Raw genomic sequence first — 21,476 nt, 5'->3', positions numbered from 1 at the left:
CTGCAGTCTCTTAGCATCCTCCTCACAGCTCACATTGCCACCCAGCTTGCTGTCATCTGCAAACTTGGAGATATTACATTCAATTCCTTCGTCTAAATCATTAATGTATATTGTAAATGGCTGGGGTCCCAGCACTGAGCGATGCGGTACCCCACTAGTTACAGCCTGCCATTCTGAAAAGGACCCATTTATTCCTACTCTTTGCTTCCTGTTTAAAGGGGCATTCAAGCCCTAGAGGCAGTGACAATGAGAGCAACGCGGCTGGTCCCCAGTGTCTTGTGTTTTTGAGAGGCAACCTAGTAAGCTAAGGGTCTTCAGATCTTAAAAACATAATTAGAGAGATAATATAGATGCTAAACAGGATAGAGAAAGTAAGTGCAAAGTAACTTTGGATATAGCAGCACAGCAAGACAAGAACACTGATTCAGGGCTGTAGAGAGCAAATTTAAGACTTTATCATTTATTTCTTCACAGAAGGAGATGAAAACCTAAAATCAGTCGCTAGGAAGGGTGGTTAGGGTCATTGTGTTGAACTCACTTATGAAACAGCTTTGTACAGTAATAGGAAAATAGTAGGGTTGGTATTCGGAAAGGATGAGATCAAATGTGGCTGAAAGCTGTCCAAATCAAACAGGTGATCTTATAAATTCAGTTACAAAAAGTCTAAGGGGTTGATTTTTAATTTGTTTTGCCTCAGATTGATGGTCTTGCCATCCTGTTACCTCGATGATGCTGCCGGTACCATTTTGAAAGAGGCTTACCTCTGGGTGCCCAAAGCACCTGCTTGTTTCAGACATTAAGCCTATTTTGATATGAAAATAAGGGTCCTAGGATCCCCAGTTGCCATTGTAGTTTGGAACTGGTGAGAGCATGTGCCGTGCATAGTCCAATCATTTCTCCAGGCAATAGAGCCCAAGAGGCTCAGCTAAGGAAAGTGTAAAATTATTTTGTGGTCCCAAAAAAGCAGGATGTCTCCTCCCGGTCGCATAAACATTATCTGGGCCATTGCTGACCTGGACCCCCTCCCCATGATCACGAGCCCCTTTACTGCACTTGCCTCGATGGCAGCCAGATATTAGCAAGCCTTGATCTGGCAAGCTGCCTATTTGGCACACTGCCTGATGAAGCTGGGATTTGAAATTGTGACCGCCTCTTCGGCATGGTTGTGGGCGAGCAGCTGGTATGCTGCACCGACCGGTTGGTCACGCAAAAGTCAAAATCAACCCCAAATTGGCTCATCTCGATCTTTTAAATGTTTCTTAACATCTAATGAGTGAATTTTGAATTTCAGGGATAGGCAATGTTGAATGTTATCATTTTATGTTTTTTAAAACTCAATATCCTTTTCTACTTTTCTCCCTATAGATCATTGCCTTCACACATCAACTTAAGTTATGAAAGGTTTATTTCTGCCCTCCAACGCTTTGCAACCTGTGAACAACGTATGGGAAAATGACCACAAGTCAACATGGAATCCGTTCCAGGCTTCAGTCAAAGGGACCCGAAATATCCAATGTTTACAAGCACCCTTGAAGCCCAGTTCAGTGTCTTTCTTTATCAACTGAGGATAAGAACATGTCTTCTTTCTCCAAATCTTAGTTGTGTAAGTGTCTGTGAGGGTGAATCTGTGTTTTTTTTTTAAAAAAGAAATGAGCAAGATTGAGCTTGACAATTCAGGCATTCTCAAATGGGACCTTTTTTATAAAGAAAAAGAACAGTATGTTCAAAGGATTATCATTGGACTCTTCTTCCTTGGATGATATGGACAAAATAATTTATCTACAATGCCTTGCACTAAATGAGTGTTCAATAAATGTATAAAAAGATCCTATTCCAATTTTAAAGTACTATTTTAATGCAACATGTAGAATTTTGATGAATTTTAGTTAGCCTTAAACTAAAGTGTACTGAGGATGTTTGATCACATACAGCTAAAGGTTTAAAAGCAGCTATTTTTTTCCCTAAAGCTTTAACAGTACAAATATGGAAACTGAGTATTGTAAAGTAAGACACTGCACTATACCATTGTATCGTTATGATATGCAACTTGGTTTGTACTTGCTCTCTGTGGTGCAGCTGCACAATCATGGGCTAGTTAGCATTCTTAAATGTTTTGTTGACCAGTATGTGGTACTGTATTAGCTGCAGGATAAAAACCAAACTAAGGCATGAATTGCCCCTTGAATGTTACTGTTCAAACATGCCTTGTTTCATTTTCATTTTATTTTACCTTTTTCAGTTTAATTGGGACAGATTTATTAGCAGTTAGTGATGGGTAAGGGAATCTATTTAAATGCCATATTTTTTTTTATAAAACTGGATACCTAGGAGAGAAGCTCAAAGGAACAATGTTAAGAGGTTCTGATTGCATCATAAACCACAAGTGAAGCTCGATTGGTATATAATCTAAGCAAGGGACATTGCTTGCAACTGCCTCAATTTTATTTTTATATATAACATGGCATATACAAAATGCAATTTTTTTGGTAATGTTTTAAAATCTGAATGAATGATTTAAGTCTAAGCCCTAAGTTTCCCACTGGATGCACTGATATAAATGTCATTTGTGACTTAAGCCAATGCATGATACACGTGACTATGTATATGCAGAGTTATGGTTTTGCAGTGTTGTAAGAATATTGTATTATGATGTCAATATTATTACTTTACAAGTACAAATATGACAGATCAGAGTGCGGAAGAGGGAAATCCACATCCTTGTGAGTCATCACGGCAGCAGGTATTCCGATAATAATGTCAAACATTATCACCACAGGGAAGAAGAGCATAGAAATCCACTGATGTATGTCCTTTTGGCTGATGCATAGCCGTCCTTTACATTACATTAATAAACCCGATGTCATAGATGAGTTAAGTGTCATTAATTGGAAATGTAATATTTTTGGGAAATAGAAGTGCTCTGTTCCTGTTGGTGCTACTAACTAGAACTGGGATTAAATAGAACTATGGTCAAATGCATATGATATTTTTTGGCTTGGCCTATGTAATTAAAATAATTGAATAAAAGTGATTTGTCATATTTGAATAAAATCAACAGCATTGCCAAATCACATCTGAAGATGCAAGTCCACCAATGTATAGCTATTCATGTCCGTCAGATGGCAAAGTAATTTCAACTACAAGGCAGTAACTCGCATTGGACAAGGAAGGTTATATCCTAATATATTGATAGGCTGCTGAGGAAAAGCAGGTTTTAGCTGTCGCGGGAAAGCGGAGCATTAGCACTACAGCTTGTAGTTGAAAATCCAGTCCTGACGTGCCATGTATGTGGGTGGATGGCTAGGTTTTTTATTACTGTTTTTGCACAGCTCATAATGTTTCAAAGAAAAAGTGTTAATCTCCCTTAAATCACACATCAACCATGGTTCTTTCTGTTTATTTTCGGTCATCTAATAACCTTTTCATACCATAAAGTTGAGTTCCTTTTTTGAGGGGGCGAGAGGTTTTACTTAAACCAAGCAAACAGTGCCAATTACATTGAAATCCAGATGGAGACGTGTGCTGAATGCACAAGTGACTGAACATTTGTCTCAAAATTGGTCACTGCGATGGTACGCAGCTAAGACCAGTTTCCTTTCACTAAGTTCTATTCATGGTTGTAATCTTTGGCTACATGTACACTATGTAAAACTAATTTTTACAAATATCAAAACTTTATGACTGGAATATACTGTATTGACAGATGAAGAAAAATAAAAATTCCATCTTATTTCTGGGAGTGCAGTATATAAACTGCAGCTTAACTCACATGGGGTATGTGTTTTTCAAAATTTATGAATATGGCTGAAATACATTGCAGGATCATCTTTTCCATTTGAGGTGCCATATTATAGAACACAGCTTTAAGGCATGGTAGGTGGTAGAATAAAAAGAGATGCCTGCTACAAGGCCAGAAATCTCATGAGGGTGGGAAATACATTTAGCAAGCAACAAAAGATTTGACATTCTGCATGCATTTTGTTTGGCTGATTCACCCAGGATTTGAGCACCTCTGAGGCCATCAATGTTTCTTGATTTAAGAGGATGGTGCTGTTACTGCTATCCATGTTTGTATAATAGTGACATAGTCCCTCCTTGCTTGTCATGATGAACAGCATATTTCATCAGTGTAATGAAAATCCATTGGTTCTAGGGTATGCTAGTGTAGTGGTTAGGTTATTGGACTAGTAATCCACAGGTTTGAACTAATCCAGAGAACACGAGTTCAGAATCCACCGTTGCAGTTTGAGAATTTGAATTGGGTTTAAAAGAATCTGTAAATAAAAAGTCGGTATCAGTAAAAGTGACCATGAAGCTGTCTGGCTTGTCGTAAAAACTGATTTTATTGTATTCACCAGCACAATTTTGCCAATAGCTGGGAATTATGCAAATCTCTAGAATATTTGGCATTTAAAACTTCTCCCTAGTTTTCTGCTGGTGGCTCCCAAAGGTATTCACTTGCATCAGACAATAAACAGATGGTGCTGATGTCAATTTGTTATGGACTCTTGTGCGTTCTATTTGTCATGGTTTAAAATCTTAATTTCTCTCGTAGGTAAAGTTATTTAAATCATGTTGGCCTTCGCTATCTATCAAGAAGTTCATAAAACTGCATACATACGGTACTTGGGTCAGACCAAAGTGCAGTGATGTCAATACAACTTTATTAACACTATTCCCACTTCATTTCAAGCTAATGTTTGGTGCTAAATGGCATGTGCTGTGCCTACTGAAAGGTCAGCATATCCTTCCTGAGGTGCGGTGCTCAAACTGAATGTAGTACTCCAGCTGGGATCTGACCAAGGCTCTCTGTGCAACTTTGTAATCCAGGCCCCTTGAAATAAAGGCCAAAATTCTATTAACCTTTTTGATTGTTTTTTTGTACCTGTCTACTAGTTTTAAATGATTTGTGTACTTGGATTCCCACATCTCTGCTCCTCTACAGTTCTTAGTTTCTCACCATTTAGAAAATACTCTGCTTGGATGACCTCCTCTCCCTCTCTTTCCCTCCCCCCCCCCCCCCCCCCATTAAACTTAATCTGCCATGGTTTTATCGATGTGCCATTGCAATTTCCTGCTCCCATCTGCACTACTTACTGTCCCTCCTAAGTTAGTGTCATAGGTTGCATAGAAGCCTCAGTTCATACCTTTAAAAACCTAAATCACCTGGCTATTGTGAAGAAAGTGTTCTTTCCACCTTTATATACTAAAAAGGAATTTGGATTTTTTTAAACATTTCTTGCCTAAGTCTGGTTATTTTACTTTAAATATCTTCCTTCTGTACATTATTTCACCTGTAAATCTATGACATTACCACCAGTCCAATAAGTGCAGGCTAATTTGTGCCCTGAAATGAGAGAGAAGAATGTAGTGGTCATCTCATGTACCTACAGTAAACACGACCATTACTTAAGAACATAAGAAATAGGAGCTGGAGTAAGCCATTTGGCTCTTTGAGCCTGCTCTGCCATTCAACAAGATTATGGCTAATCTACCTCGACTCCACCTTCCCGTACTATCCCCACATCTGTTAATTCCCAAAAATGTATCGGCCTGTCTTGAATATACTTAATGATTGAGCTTGCTGTGGTAGAGAATTCCAAAGATTTGCAACTCTTTGAGTGGACATTTCTACTCATTTCAGTCCTAAATGGCAGACACCTTATATTAAGACTCTGACCCCTAGTTCTAGACTCCCCAGCCAGGCGAAACCACCTCTCCACATCTACCCTATCAAGCCCCTTAAGAATATTATGTTTCAATTAGATCACCTCTCATTCTTCTAAACTCTAGGGAATATTGGCCTAGTCTACTCAATTACTCCTAGGGCATTCCCTTCATCCCAGGAACCAGTCTAATGAACCTTCGTTGCACTCCCTCTAAGGCAAGTATGTCTTTCATTGGGCAAGGAGACCAGAACTGTACACTACTCCAGGTGTGGCCTCGCCAATGCTCTGTATAATTGTAGTAAGACTTCTTTACTCTTGTACTCTAATCCCTTTGTAACAGAAGCTAACATACCATTTGCTTTCCTAATTGCTGTACCAGCATGTTAACTCTGATCCATGTGCAAGGACACCCAGGTCCCTCTGAATGCAAGCATTTCTCAGTCTCTTACCATTCAAAAATATTTCTGCTTTTTTGTTTTTCCTACCAGTAGATAACATTGCATTTCATTTGCCATGTTATTGCCCACTCAGTCTATAGACGATATGTCTATAGCTCTTTGCATCCTCTTTCTGTCCTTCTCACAGCTTACTTTCCAACATAACTTTGTATCATCAGCAAACTTGGATATGTTGCACTCAGTTGCTTTAACTAAGTTATTAATATAGATTGTAAATTGTTAAGCCCAAGCACTGATCCTTGCTCTACCCCACTAGTTATGGCCTGCCAACCCAAAAAAGTCCTGTTTATTCCTAGTGTTTTCTGTCCATTAACCAATCTTCAATCCATGCTTAATATATTGCCCCCAATCCCATGAGTCCTAATTTTGTGCAATAACCTATTGTGTGGTACCTTTATAAAATTATTTGTTTTTAAATCCAAATATATTACATCCACTGGTTTCCCCTTATCCATCCTACTCGTTAGATCTTAAAAAAAAAACTCAACAGACTTGTCAAACACTATTTGCCTTTCATAAAACCATGTTGACTCTGCCTAATATGATTTTGTAAATACCCTGTTGCTACGTTCCGAATAATAGATTCTAGCATTTTGCCTACTACTCATGGAACTATCCAGATAGCCTCTGTTTTTTCTTTTCCTCCTTTCTTAAATAGCAGAGTTGTGTTTGTTACTTTCCAATCCTTGGGTACTGTTCTAGAATTTCTGTAATTCTGGAAGATTAATATCAGTGCATCCACTATCTCTGCAGCTATCTCAAAACCCTAGGATGCAGGATGTTGGGTTCAGGAGATTTGTAGCCACATAGTCCCATGAATTTCTCTAGTACTATGTCTTATACTGATTTCATTAAGTTCATCATTATTGTCTCTGGACCCTTGGTTCCCCATTATTTTCGGAATGTTTTTTGCCTTCTACCATGAAGACACATACAAAGTATTTGTTTAGCGGCCTGCCATTTCCTCCTTATCCATTATAATTTCTCCTGTCTCTGCCTCTAATGGGGCCCATCTTTATTTTCACTAATCTCTTATTTACATACCTATAGAAATCCTCTTTTTCTGAATTCTAAAATCCATCTAATCCTCAGGCTTACTTTTTTTTTGGCAACATTATAAGCCTCTTTGATCGAATACTATCTTTAACCTCTTTAACCACGGTTGGACCACTTTTCCTGTAGGGTTTTTGTACCTTAAAGGAATGTATGGTTGTTGTAAATTTTATATTCTTTAAATGCTAGCCATTGCTTGTCTACCATCATACCTTTTAATGCAGTTTCCCACTGTACCTTAGCCAACTCTCCTCTCATATCTATGTTTGCTTTGTTTAGATTTAATATCCTAGTTTTGACTTTACTAAATCACTTTCAAACTCTCTATTCTATCATATTATGGTCACTCGTCCCTAAAGGCCCCTTTACTACATTGTTATTAATTAATGCTTTCTCATTGTACGATACTAGATCTAAAATAGTCTGTGCCCTAGTTGGTTCCTCAATATACTGCTGCAGAAAACTCTTGTTACATTCCATGAACTTGTCTGCCACACTATTACTTGGTTTTCCCCGTCCATATATAGATTAAAGTCCCCCATGATTACTTTATTACCCTTGTTACATGCACCTCTAATTTCCTGATTTATATTGTGCCCTACATTATAACTACTGTGGGGGACTATAAACAATTTTCAACAATGTTTTCTGGCCCTTGCTGTTTCTTAGCTCCATCTAAACTGATTTTACTACTTGAGTTTCTGAGCCAAGATCCTTTCTCTTTGTCTCTATCCCATCCTTTTATCAGAACTACGCCTCCTTTTCCATTTTGCCTATCCTAAAAGTTAAGTATCCTGGAATATTTAGTACCCAACCTTGGTCACTTTGTAACCACGTCACCATAATGGCTATTAGATCAAAGCTATTAATTTCTATCTGTCTATCTGTGCTATTAATTAATCTATTTTGTTGTGAATGCTTCGCAAATTCAGATATAGTGCCTTTAGCTTTGACTTTTTTCTATTTTTCCCTGATGACTTCTTAGTCTCTCACCTTTTTATTCTCTCTCTGTCCCTTCCTGACCCACTCCAGAACCTCACCCACTGGTTTTGTTATGGTTGTTTCCTATGTTCTCTTCTATTACCTAGTTGCCCCACCTAATTTTGTAGGAATAGATCCAGGACTGCCTCCTTGTTGAACTAGAAACATACTGGGGCAAAAACTCTATGGCCTGTTTTTCAGTACATGCCCAAACTGCCTGTTTTTCTGAAAGTTGAGGAATAAATATTGGCCAAGATGCTAGGGAGAACTCCCCTGCTCTTCTTTTGTATAGTGACATTGGATCTTTTATGTCAACCTGAAAGCAGACAAGGCCTCCGTTAAACGTCTCATGCAAAAGAAAACATCTGACAGTACAGTACACCCTCAGTACGGCACTGGAGTGTCGGCCTCGTTTTTGTGCTCAAGTCTGAAGTTATGGTGTTGTGGGAAAGATTTAGCGGAAATTTATCCCCAAATCACTCCGTGAAGTTAATTTCACACTTTACTGGTCTCTTACAGTTTAAAACAGTTGCATCTACTAATCATCTGGAGTAACCTTGCATTCATATGGAGCAGTTCCATGACATAAGAAAAATCTAGTGGGAGAAGATGGCCTATAAAATGGATTTGAAAAATACGCAATTTAAAAATGAAACACAATTGTGTTGTATTTGCCTCTGATATATAGAAGAAAAAAGTATATCTGTTGTGTCTCTTTAATCAGCCTCCTATCCATGAATATCAATAAGAAAATAGGTGGTCTTGAGTTTGGTGAAAATAGGCAAGATTAGTCAACCTATAAATCTATTTTTGTTTTAGAACATTAGATTTTCAAATGTCAGCTGCATTGTTTTTGCTTCCCTTTTTAGGAGCTAAATCTAATAAATAATTTTATAACTGCAAGATTGTGCTGTTAAATTGATCAAAATTAATTTGTTAAAGTATTTTATACTCCTGTTCAGCTTTTCTCATTTCAAGAAAAGGCATTTCTTCTGCATACAGTATTTGGAACACTACATCTTGTTATGTGAAACTGAAATAGGTTATTCATTTCTTTATATTGAATTTTTAAACCTGTCATATACAGTAAATCATTTCTGATCCAGTGGTACTTGAATGACAATTTTTTGTTTTTAATGCAATTTTTCCTCCAGGTCCATAAGATTAATAGTGGAATATTGATCCTGAAAAACCTGCAATTTCAGCTGGTGAACAAGATTTAGTGGAATCATGTCAACTTATTAGACGCAAGTGAGTCCAGGAGGTATACAAAGAAAAAGAAAATGCTGAAAAGCCAGGAGATATAACAGCATGAATTAATACAGTGCCTTGAAGGTCAAAAACATCCCAAAATGCTTTACAGAGCAGAAATGGGTGCTTACTAGCACTAGAGTTAGCAAGGTTGAAAATATACATTTTAAGAGTTTTAAAGCTGCTGAAAATTTATTAGGCATAGCAATTTAGGGAAGTTCCATAGAGTAGGACGAAGATGGCCAAAGGTACTTTCACCAAGGAACCTAGAATCAAAAGGCTAAAGAGCACTAGCTGGGACATGGAGTTGATGGAAGCTGCAGAACTAGGTGAGACAAGGACATGGAGGATATTGATTTCCATGCATTAGTGAAATTTTGAATGAATTGGATTTTGTGTATTATGGATTTTGGGAAACTGACAAAGAGGACATTAGAGAAGTCAAAACCAGAAGGAAGAACAATGTGAATGAGAGCCTTTGGAGTGAGATGGAGATGGAAGAAAGTTACCTTGCAGGTTTGGAAATAAGCGGTCGAGGTAGACAGAGCACCTAATCCTCGATCTGGTTCAGCCTGATCGAGCAGCTGGATAGATGCTGTCAGGGACAAGGTTCGATAATAGATTGGGAGGTCGGAGACACACAGTAAGGATAAAAGGAATATTTTTTAGTTAGTGGGATGTGACAAGTGGTGTTCCCAGTGATCTTTACTGGGGCCTCAGCTTTGCGTTAAAAGAGTTACATGCCCAAGTTTTCAGTTGACACTAAGTTAGGAGGCACAGAAAGTTACAAAGGGACGTGGACAGACTAAGTGACTTGGAGATGCCAATTGAATCTATGCTGCCAAAAACTATAGGATCATAGCCCTTTCAAAGAGCCGATACAGCCACAATGGGCTGAATGGCCTTTTTTGCTGTATCATTCTCTGATTCTATGAGATGGGGATGGTAGTTGGAAGGATCAAGGGTGGGCTTTTTGAGATGGGTGATGGCAGTTTTGAAGCATAATGGAGTTTGAAAGCCTGTGCCAAAGGATGTCAGTGACCTTTAGAGCATAGAAAGGTACTTGAGTGGCCAGGAGTTGGGTACAGATGGAATCAAACTAGCAGGAATTGGGTCTTATAGCAAATATCAGTTTGATGAGGAAGGAGATGAAATGGAATAATATGAATTTTGGGCAAGAGAATGGCAGTGGCATCAAGCATAAAGCAGGTGGTGATGACTGCAGCAAATGTGAATAGGTGCAATAGATGAAAAAATGCACAAGTTCTTTGCACTTGGAGGTGGGGGGGGGGGAAGGGGGTTAGTTGCTCATTCTGTAGAGACTACTTCCCTTCCAGGATGATTCGAGAGTAGCAGGAGAATCTGGCTGCAGAGTGGAGGCACTGTATTGCTTGAGATTGTTGAGCTAGATCCAATGGTGGACGTCTAAGCCAGTCCCTGCAGAAAGTGCTCTTGAGTCTGCGACCCTCTGACCTGGAGCAGAGGTGGGAACTGTAATGGGGTAACAGCAGGAACGTGAGATAGTGAATGACTGCTGGGGAACATAAGCAGAGCTAAGGGAATTGCTGACTAGGTGGAGAGCCAGAGAAGATGGAATTAAGGAGTTGGACTGCTGGTGAGGAAGGAGGGTGAAATAAAGTTCATGGGTGAGGTTAGTGAGGTAAGAGTTGGTGAATGAGGTAAGCAAGTGATGCAAGATAGTCTTGTCAATGATTAAAGCCTCCAAAGGAGTAACACCTCACAGGCAAGGTTAAGGGTGGCCTTTGGTGCAGATGGGGCAGATCATATGTAGAGTGAGAATGAGTAAACATTGAAATCAGGATGAGGAGGTGCTTGGTACAAAATCTAAGGGCAAAAAAGAAGGCAAAATGAGTAAAGCAATCACCCAGTGTTTGAGGAAATGGTAGACATTGAGAGGGATAAAAGAGATAGAAGAATGTTAGGTGCTTGAATAAAGAAAAGATACCAATGGAATAAGCAAAGAGATCAAGTTAGGACCTATAATGAGGACTGCACTGCCAAAATGACAATTTGGATGGGGCATGTGGTGGAACATTTAAAGAGATGGGACAGCTTCAGTGAGGAAGAAGAAGTCACCACCTACAGTTTTCTGCTGGATTCTTATGATCAGTACTGATCTGCTATGGAATGTGCATAAAATTAGTGAGCATTTAAAAATGCATAGGTTAATCAATGATAGCCATCATGGATTTATCATGGTGCAGTGAGAGATCGTAGTGGAGGTGCAGCAAATGTTTGTGACTGAGGAGCAGCAAGAGATTGTAACAGAGGTGCGGCAAACGAGGGTACGGGGCCTAGAAGAGCCGAGGGCCCAGGGGCAGCATAGGCCAGCACGGACTGCGATATGTGTGCGAACTAGATCCATGCAGCAGAGCAGGTCCTGATTAACTCTTGCTACTGGATAAAGGCCTAGCTTTGGCAAGTCCATGTGGTGGCTGATGTGCAATGGACACCACATGTTAAAAAAATCCACCCCTAGTGTTCAGGACTGAAATATTGGGTCCTTCATTGAAACGTCTGTGAACTCATCCCCTTTGTTGTGGAAGCAAGTCAACCTTGTTCAAGGGACCGCCTATGATGATGATGATGATGATTAAAGGCAAGTCATGTTTTATAAATGTAATACATTTGTTGGAAGAAGTGACCAATTGGATAAATAAAGGGTTCGCAGTAGTACTGCTCTGCTATGGAATATGCATTTTATTATTATTTAGTTAGTCAATCTCTTAGGAACAATAATTCAAGATCTTGAACAAAGCAGTTTGCTTGATTGGCACTTCATCCATGAGCATAAACATCCACCACCAGCTGAAGTTGTACTGTCTATAGGATGCTGCATTCTACACCGGTATTGACCTCACCATTGATCTGCAATATGCTGATATAACCTATTCTGACTCTGTCCAATGGCCTCCAGAGATCACCTGCCTGATTTGCATTGTTAATAACTGCCTCACACTGATCAGATGCTTAGAGTATGATGAATGATCAACCGTAACTCTGTTTTCTTCACAGTGTCTGCCAATGGAGTCAGAGGACCCTTTCATGTTATACACATGTTTATTGTTACCTATTTCCATATGCAATACCCTACATTTATCCACATGGAAACACATCTGCCATATCTCACCACTGATCCTGCCATTTCTATTTTCTTAACTGGTGTGCTTCTCTAGAGTTAATTAATTTAAAATAATTCTTACTTGCCTAGTCTTGTAGATTTATACCCACTCTGTTTTAGCTTTAAATTCCAGTTCAAGCCAAGCTCCTTTGATGCTTTCTAACAGTGTTGACTTCTCACAGTTACTCTTCCATTATTTCTGAGCATCTCTTTCACTCACTCCATTGTCTCAGGTAGCCTTATATGCGATCATTGTTTATGGTCCTATAGATGTGGCAGATGTGTACAACTAATATAGCACTAAAAGGTTTTATAAAAAATTATGTATCTTCAGGCCCACATGTAAATATGGATCCTTTGTATTATGACAAGCTCTGCAAACTGATGGATGATCCCTGCCAGTGTATAATTTCGCATTATTGATTACACTGCCAAGGTTTTATACCTTTTCAAGCTAATACATCTAAGCTACAAAATACTCTGCATTCTCCTGGTAATGAGTCATTCTTCAAATAAGCAAACATGTCAGAGTCTTTGCAGATTGCTGCCAACTGCCCCTAGTCACTAGTTGAGCCAGTATATGATCCTGAAACACATATTAGAAACGATTAGTTTGATATGATGGGACTGGACATAGTTATGCACCAGAAAGATGCTGTGCATATTTGCTGCTACTCCAAATCATTTCTGAACAGCGGATCAAACAGCTGAGGATTTACTTCAGTTTCACCAGAGGCAGGTACCAGACTGGGATCATTCAAGTGATCGCACATGTCTGTTCAAACAAAGGCTGAGTGCAATGAAGGTAGCGTCTCAGCTTTGCAAATGTTGAATGCCTTATTTCTGATCTAACACCAAAAGGTCAGAGTGAAACTGGTGCTTTACAAGGCATACTATTCAAATATAAAAAATAGATGTAGTAAAAGAACCAACAAAAAGGCAGTCTTAAATAAACAATGAATTCAAATAATCACCTCAGACAATTCAAATGCCAAAAATGCATAAACTTGTGGTAGTTATATTTGACCATCCCAAACATTATTAGCAAATTCAGATGAACAATTGCCAATGCAAGTACAGAGTCAAGACTGGGTCTAAAGTTCGAATTCCTATCATAATTGTACAGTGTATGGCCAAAGTTTGCTATACTAACATTCACTCAATAGATGCTGATGCTGAACAACTTGTTATTCAAAAGACAAGTGTAAGCAAGCTCTGGGAGAAATTAAAAAGTATGTTAAAACTGAAGCAATTATAAATGCAAACACCAACACCCAACTTTAGAGCACCATAGTGTATTTATTCTAATGTAATAAATATGTACTGAAAAAGTTTGGAAAAATATTTTCACAACTCTGAAAAAAATACACAAAACTTAGAGTTAATGTAAAACAACCTCTTTATTGCTTTGATTTACACCTCTACTTTATTAGGTGCCCTGACAATGGAACAGCCAGAGACAACTGTAACAAGGACAGACGTTCTTACAAATTTGATTTTGGTGTTTGCTGTTAAAGAAATGGAGAAATCATACTGGGGTCAATATATCTGGTGTATGATCCAGCACCCATGTTCAGCAAGTGGTGATTAATGCTGTATTTAAACTTCAGCCCGCTGAAGACAGCTTTCCAGGAAACAATAGTATCTGTGAGAGCATCTCAATGGTATTCTGTGTATACACACTATTCAGATACAGGTGCTGTAGTTCTTGTGTTCTAGCATGAACTGAGAGATTTAAAAAGCATCAATAACTCTTGTAATGCTCTAATAGTGATCTTATATAGAATTACAAAAAATTACACCACAGACACAGACCATGTGGCCTGGTATCTATCCTCCACACAAGCAATAGTCCTAATCTCAGGTAGTCATGTAGTCATATACCTTTATTTCCTTCCTATTCTTAAACGTTGACATGGTCTCTCTTTCAATCACTAACTCCAGTAGTGCATTCCACAGTCTTGCAATTCTCTGTGTAAAAAAGTTCCACCTGCTCTCTGTCCTAACATTTAATTTTATATCTATGATCCCTCATTCTAGACCCTCAACCATTGGAAACAATCTGTTTCTTTCTCCATTGTCCCATTTCATCACAATTTTAAACACCTCTATCAAACCATCCCATAGTTTTGTGTGTACTAATGAAAAAAGCTGCAATTTTTCAAGTATTTCTTTGTATTTCTATTTCCTCATACCAGAAAGCATAATTGAGAATCCTCTATTGCCTCAACACCCTTCCTATAGTGTGGAGCCCAAAACTGCATACAGTAATCTGGTTGTAGTCTTAGTAAGATTTTGTATAGATTCACTATTGCATCTCAACTTTCTATACCTTTTGCCATAAAACCCTGTATTCCATTAGCTTTTTTAATAGCTTTTTCCATATGAGGGTCTTATGAACTTGAACTCCCAAATCTCTCTGCTCTTTCTTATCATCCAACTTCCCCCATTCAAAATATAATTATTACTTTTAATTTTTACTACATTATACCACCTCACGTTGACTGACATTGAATTCCATCTGTAGTCTTATTTGTTCATCTACAGTCCAATGTACTAATTTTTCTTTCCATCTCACCTCTGCCAACTCACTCCTCATCTTTTCACGAAGGAACAGCGATATATGTCTAAGTCAGGATGTTGTGTAACTTGGAGGAGAACTTAGAGGTGATGGTGGTCCTGTGCACCTGCTGCCCTTGTTCCTCTGGGTGGTGGATGTTGCAGATTTAGGAGGGGTTGCAAAGGACGCCTTGGCGACAGTACACACTGCAGCCATGGTACGCCTATGGTGAATGTTTAGGTTAATGGTGAAGTGCTGATCAAGTGAGCTGCTTTATCTTGGATGGTGTCGAGCTTCTTGAGTGTTGTTGCAACTGTATCCATCCAAGTAAATTGAGAATATTCCATCAAACCTCTGACTTGCACATTGTAGGTGGTAAAAAGGCTCTGGGGAGTCAGGAGGTGAGCCTCTCACCACAGAATACCCGGCCTCTGACCTGCTCTAGGAGCCATGGCATTTATATGGCTGGTCTAGTTGAGTTTCTGGTCAATGGTGACTCCCCAGGATTAGTGGGTGTCAGTGATGGTTAGGCTCTCTCACTTGTCATTTCCTGGCACTTGTGTGCCACAATTGTTATTTACCACTTATCAGCCAAGCCTGATGTTGTCCAGGTCTTGCTGCTTCATTATCTGAAAAATTGCAAAATGAGCTGAACACTGCGCGATCATCAGCAAACAGTCTCACGTCTGACGTTATAATGGAGGGAAGTTCTTTGATGAAGTTGCTAAAGATAATTAGGCCTCACACGCTACCCTCAGGAACTACTGTAGCAAGGTCCTGGGGCTGAGATGATTTGCCTCCACAATTATCTTCCTTTGTGTCAGGTACGACTACAGTAATCTAGTGGTTATGTTACTCTACCAGGGGCTTGGACTAATAATTCTGAGAACATGAGTTCAAATCCCACCTTGGCAGTTTGAGAATTTGAATTGTTCAAAAAATCTAGAAATAAAAAGCTGCTAACAGTAAAAGTTACCATGGAGCTGTTGGGTTGTTGTAAAATCCCAACTGGTTCTCTATGTCCTTTAGAGAAGAAAACCTGCCTCTATGTGACTCCAGTCCCACGACAGCGTGGTTGACTCTTAACTGCCCTCTGAAGTGGCTCAGGAAGCCTCTCATTTCAGGGCAACTAGGGAATGGGCAATAAAAATAAAATAGCAAGTTTTCTGCTTATCCCCATTGACTCCAGTTTAACTCGGGCTCCTTAATGCTACACTCAGTTGAATGCTGCCCTGATGTTTTGAAAATGAATCTCAGTACTTGACTAGCCTTCTTGATTAAAACTTCACACTGGCTAGAAACTTTCAGCAAATAATCAATGACTATACACAAATATTTATTTTCCATCTTTGTCCACAGCCCTCATTTTATTATGTAATATCCTTGGGACTTGAATAAGGTGAGTGTATGGGAGAAGACACAAGCCACAGAGTTCTGAAGAGCTGAAGTTTGTGAAAGGTGGAACAGTCATATGAAATGTAGCATAATGATTTACTCAATTTTAGAGTGCTACATTAATTACCAAACACTAAGTTAATGACACAGATGTATGCACTTTTAATTTATAAAGTCAATTCACATATGTTTTACATCTTATTGGTAAATAATACATTCACATGTTAGTACGTTATACATATATGACAATTTATTGCTTGCAGTTCACATGTATATACTATTTCATGGGTACACATTACTTAACATTTCTGTAGAAACTGTCAATAGTAATAATTATCTCAATTTTCATGCTGATTTTCTTCAAATTAAATGTTTTTTTTCCATTTATTTTTTGTGTGAAACTGATAAAGTATTTATTTTATCATGCCTGGGATAAGCCATATAGGACTGAGATGAGGAGAAACTGCTTCACTCAGAGAGTTGTTAACCTGTGGACTTCTCTACCGCAGAGAGTTGTTGATGCCAGTTCATTGGATATATTCAAGAGTGAGTTAGATATGGCCCTTATGGCTAAAGGGATCAAGGGGTATGGAGAGAAAGCAGGAAAGGGGTACTGAGGGAATGAGCAGCCATGATCTTATTGAATGGTGGTGCAGGCTCGAATGGCCTACTCCTGCACCTATTTTCTATGTTTCTATGTTTTTATGGTCTAAAGACTTCCGAAATGAAGGTAACAAACCACCCAGATCTTTTTACCTGAGGTAAATAGTCCAGGTTATTAATCTATGTCATCAATAAAACATTCCAGGGCCAGAGATTCATTTAAATTTGGGCAAACAAACATCTCTCATGCATCACATATTAGCCTAGAAATTGTTGTCAGTGCTCAAATTAATGGTGAACGTTGCTAATGTAAGATTTTGAGCACTATAAAATAAATTGCTTAACATCTGATTTTACTGATATCATTAGGCACATTAAAATCGCTGCACAGCAAACCAGCCAATGAGAAGCTGCATTAACATATTAATTAATGTAGAAGTGCACTTGTTATGTGCAGCAATGCATTGAACCCACTGAATAATGGCACATGGGAGCCCAGGCCAGCTGTTCGCACAGCTAGTTTGTTGAACAATTTAACAATCCATGGAGAGAAAAACAAGGTAACGAATAGACCCTATGTACCAGGTAACCCAACAATATTGTTTTGCATGCTAAATGCTTACATTAATGCTAGACACTCATCTTATCTGTTAACATACACCCTTTCTTTCTTGCCGTAAGATATTTAGAGCTAGAAATTACATAGTGCCCCATTTGGGGCGATAACATTTGTGGGAGCACAAAAGTATCGCTGGGCAGTAATGATTTGATTTTTCCGGGAACTTCCGTTTTAGTGGTCCAAGAGGGAAGTGGAGCGCTAAATCAAGCACTACCACTTCCCTTAGAGTGCTAAAGGTACTGAGAAGGGTTGTGTTGACAGAGCACTGAGCAATGCTCAGTGCAGCACTGCCAGTTTGACAGGCTCCTTCCCTCCCTTAAAGGGAAGAGCCAATGCTGCGGTGAAGGAATCCTCAGGCTGTGTCTGGTGGGGAACGGCACCTGCGCTACGCGCATAGCAGCCCGAAGCACTGTGAGAGTGTGCAGGGCTGAGCAATCGCGGGGGGAAAAAGAAAGCAGGAGGCCCAGAATGGGGGCATAAATAAATTTTGGCCTACTTGATCACCACTGCCTTTAATTAGCACTCCCCAAGCAGCCAGGTGAGGTGATAGTGCCTCTTGCAGTTGTCGTTGTTGACACCCGGCAATGCTGCAGGGGGAAGAAGTGAATATTGCATCCAAAGCGGTAACTGAGTGCTGCACATCGGATGATGCCATGATCTGCGGAGCACAAGAGACCGAGGCGATAAGTTTTAGCTCCAGCGCAAACTCGGTAGGGAAGTCCACGGGCATCGGTGATTTCACCGTGCCCGGTAGGTAACCCCTTAGTGCCCCGTTACTGTCCCCCGGAGGTGCTAACAGAAGGCACAAACCACCCCAATTTCTCCCCCTTAAGCTGTAACAGGAGGTTACTTGGATTCAGTTTTGCCATAACAGGCACAGCCCATGGCATGCTTTGTACGAATGAAGATACTTAACATTTATGGCCTACTTACAATTATCAAATGCATATGTCAACCTGTGCACAGCATCAGCTCTTAAAGCAGCTTCACACAAGGGTATGCATCTTAAATTTCTAGCATGCCCATGAGCATGCTAGGCATTGTCATTGCTCTATGAGCTTTCAATATCTTTGTACTTTTCTTCTCCTTGCAGGGCAAGAGGGCCTGTAATCAGCCTGTGAAAATAAGCCTGCCCTTAAAGTAGAGGTTTCAGGCCTCATTATAATATTTAAATTGGCAACTCGCCTCCTTCCCACATCACTCCTTTAGCCATTTGCAGTCAGGATTGAGAGTCCTAAAGAGTAGCTCAGTGGGTGGCACTCTTGCCTCTGAGTCAGAAGGTTGTGGGTTCAAGTCCCACTCCAGGAACTTGAGCACATAAATCTAGGTTGACACTCCACTGCAGTGCTGAGGGAGCACCGCACTGTTGGAGGTGTTACCTTTTGGCTGAGACATTAAACCGAGGCCCTGTCTGTTCTCTTTCTTGATCTGTCTGTCACTGAGCCAATTTTCATGTGTTTCAGGTAATTATTAATTGTGAAGTCCTGCTTTTCAATTTAGCTCCTAACTCCTGAAAGTCCCTTTTCCCTCATCTTTCCTATGTCATTGGTTCCAACATGGAGCACATACTCCATTTCCAGTCATTTTGAGATGTCCCTTACCCTGGCATCAGGAAGGAAGGGAGGACTGGGGATAACTCCCCCCTCCTTTTCTTCGAAAAAGTGCCATGGGATCTTTTACATCCACCTGAGAGAACAGATGAGGAAATGGATGAACAAGTGTTTGGACCCCTGAAAGCAGCTTTCGTGGCAGGTCTAAAGCCAGAACTGTCCAAAATGCTTAAGGTAGTGTTACCGGACAGGGAAGGTAGAGGAACTACCTTTGCAGCATTGGTGGATCGATGTAACCAATTAGATCGGGATATGGGAGCTAAAGTCTGAGCTGTACAGGCTATATGATGGAAATCCCAGGATTCCGATAAACAGTTATTAGGAAAATTACCCGTAAAGTGTCATTATTGTGGGAAAAAAGGTCACTGGGCCAAGACGTGCAGGGCAAAACAGCAAGGTCACGGCCGGGGAAGAGGACGCAACCAGGGATACAATTCAGCCAACAAACCAGGCTTGTCACAAGATAATGACCTCATAGAAGCATTTAAGCGACTGACAACACAACAACAGAAGGAGTTACTTGCGATAGCAAAAAACGATTAGAGCCCACCCTGGCCCCCCTCCTCGCACTAAGACAACAGACGGGAGATGGGATATATATATAACTGTGAGGGTGGGCGATAAGGATGTGGACTGTCTTTTAGATACAGGGGCAGAATTAACATGCTTACCCCTACAATATGGAGACTTTTTGCCGTTGGATGGTAGGGCATGTACAGCCTATGGAGTTGGGGGCCATAAAATGGAAATCAAAAGGACAACACCGGTACTTATAGGGCTGGGTCCACATGAACTAACCACGTCGGTCTGGATAGGCCCAGTAGATCAACCCCTTTTGGGAATGGACATTCTAATCCAAATAGATTCATCGTTGCATTTCGAGAATGGTCGGGTGACATGGTCAATTAGAACTTTGAAGAAAGAAGAATTGAAGGAACACCCGATATGGGCTAAAGATAAGAACGAATGTGGCCTACTCCAGATGGGGCCTGCGTCATTTACCGGGACCAAGCCTCCATGCACTAAACAGTATCCCATCAGTCCCACTGCCATCGCAGGAATCTTACTGGTTATTCAGCAATTGGAGAAACAAGGGGTGCTTATTAAAACGCATAGCTCCTCCAATAGCCCCATGTGGCCGGTACAGAAATCTAATGAGATTTGGCGTTTGACTGTCGATTATAGGAAAGCTAACCAGTGTATTGATCAAAAAGCTCCTTTGGTCGCAGATCCCTCCACCATTTTTAATGCCCTCAAACCGGAACATAAATATTTCTCGGTTATAGATATGGCCAACGGATTTTGGTCGGTGCCTCTGGCACCGGAGGTTCGACAGTGGTTTGCTTTCACTGTCCAAGGACAACAGTATACTTGGACCCGGTTACTGCAGGATTTCCACAACAGCCCTATGGTATTCCACATGGCTTTACAAAGCCATTTGCGAGAATTACCTCCCGTCATCTACAGTCATCCAATATGTAGACGATATACTGCTAGCTTCAAACATGGAAGAACAGCATGAACAAGATTTACGAGCTTTGCTGGACCACCTTCGGCTGAAAGGACATAAAGCCAGCATCAACAAAGCACAAATATCCCAAGAAGAGGTTGTATACCTGGGACAAAAGATTTCACAAGGAAAGCGAGAACTTACCCAGGATAGAACTGCAGCCATTTGGGCTGCTAAAAAACCCACCACTATTCAGGAACTAAGGTCTTTTTTGGGATTGTGTAACTTTAACAGAAATTGGATTGACTCCTTCACACAGCTTGCTCAGCCATTGAATGATATTTTAAAGGGGAAACGTGCCTCTAAAGAAGCCATCACCCTCACTAAGCAACAGCAAGAGGCCTTCCTGAGTTTGAAAAAGGCTTTGTGTTCAGCACCGGCTCTGGGAATCCCCGACAGTGGTAAGCCATTTACCCTGTTTGTCCATGAGAAAGAAGGATATATGACAGCTATACTGACACAAGAACATGGGAATCGGCAAAGACCTATTGGCTATTATTCGGCAAAACTGGATGCGGTAGCCCTCGGATGGGGAAGTTGCCTAAGGGCTATGGAAGCTACATGTCGAGTGGTAATGATCACTGCGGGTCTAGTCCTCGACCAAAAGCTGATTGTCAAGTGTCCC

General features: G+C 40.2%; 1 protein-coding gene across 2 annotated transcripts in view; it reads left to right on the top strand.

The window, feature by feature from the left end:
• Positions 1–3,071, top strand: part of nus1 (NUS1 dehydrodolichyl diphosphate synthase subunit) — a 46,472-nt gene extending 43,401 nt beyond the window's left edge. Inside the window, exon 6 of one of the 2 annotated variants that reach the window (XR_011593787.1) lies at positions 1,366–1,451. Coding sequence is in view for 1 of the 2 variants with exons in the window: in XM_070884461.1 (XP_070740562.1) it covers positions 1,366–1,456 (91 nt within the window). In the remaining variant the exon portion in view is untranslated. Of the gene's footprint in view, positions 1–1,365 lie in introns of both variants that reach the window. The other variant, XM_070884461.1, reaches the window with a different exon arrangement.
• The last annotated feature ends 18,405 nt before the right edge of the window (positions 3,072–21,476 follow it).

This window comes from Pristiophorus japonicus, chromosome 7 (genome assembly GCF_044704955.1).
Source record: "Pristiophorus japonicus isolate sPriJap1 chromosome 7, sPriJap1.hap1, whole genome shotgun sequence".
Lineage (NCBI taxonomy): Eukaryota > Metazoa > Chordata > Chondrichthyes > Pristiophoridae > Pristiophorus > Pristiophorus japonicus.
Note: the sequence above shows the minus strand (reverse complement) of the source record. Positions and strands in the feature narration are given on the sequence as shown.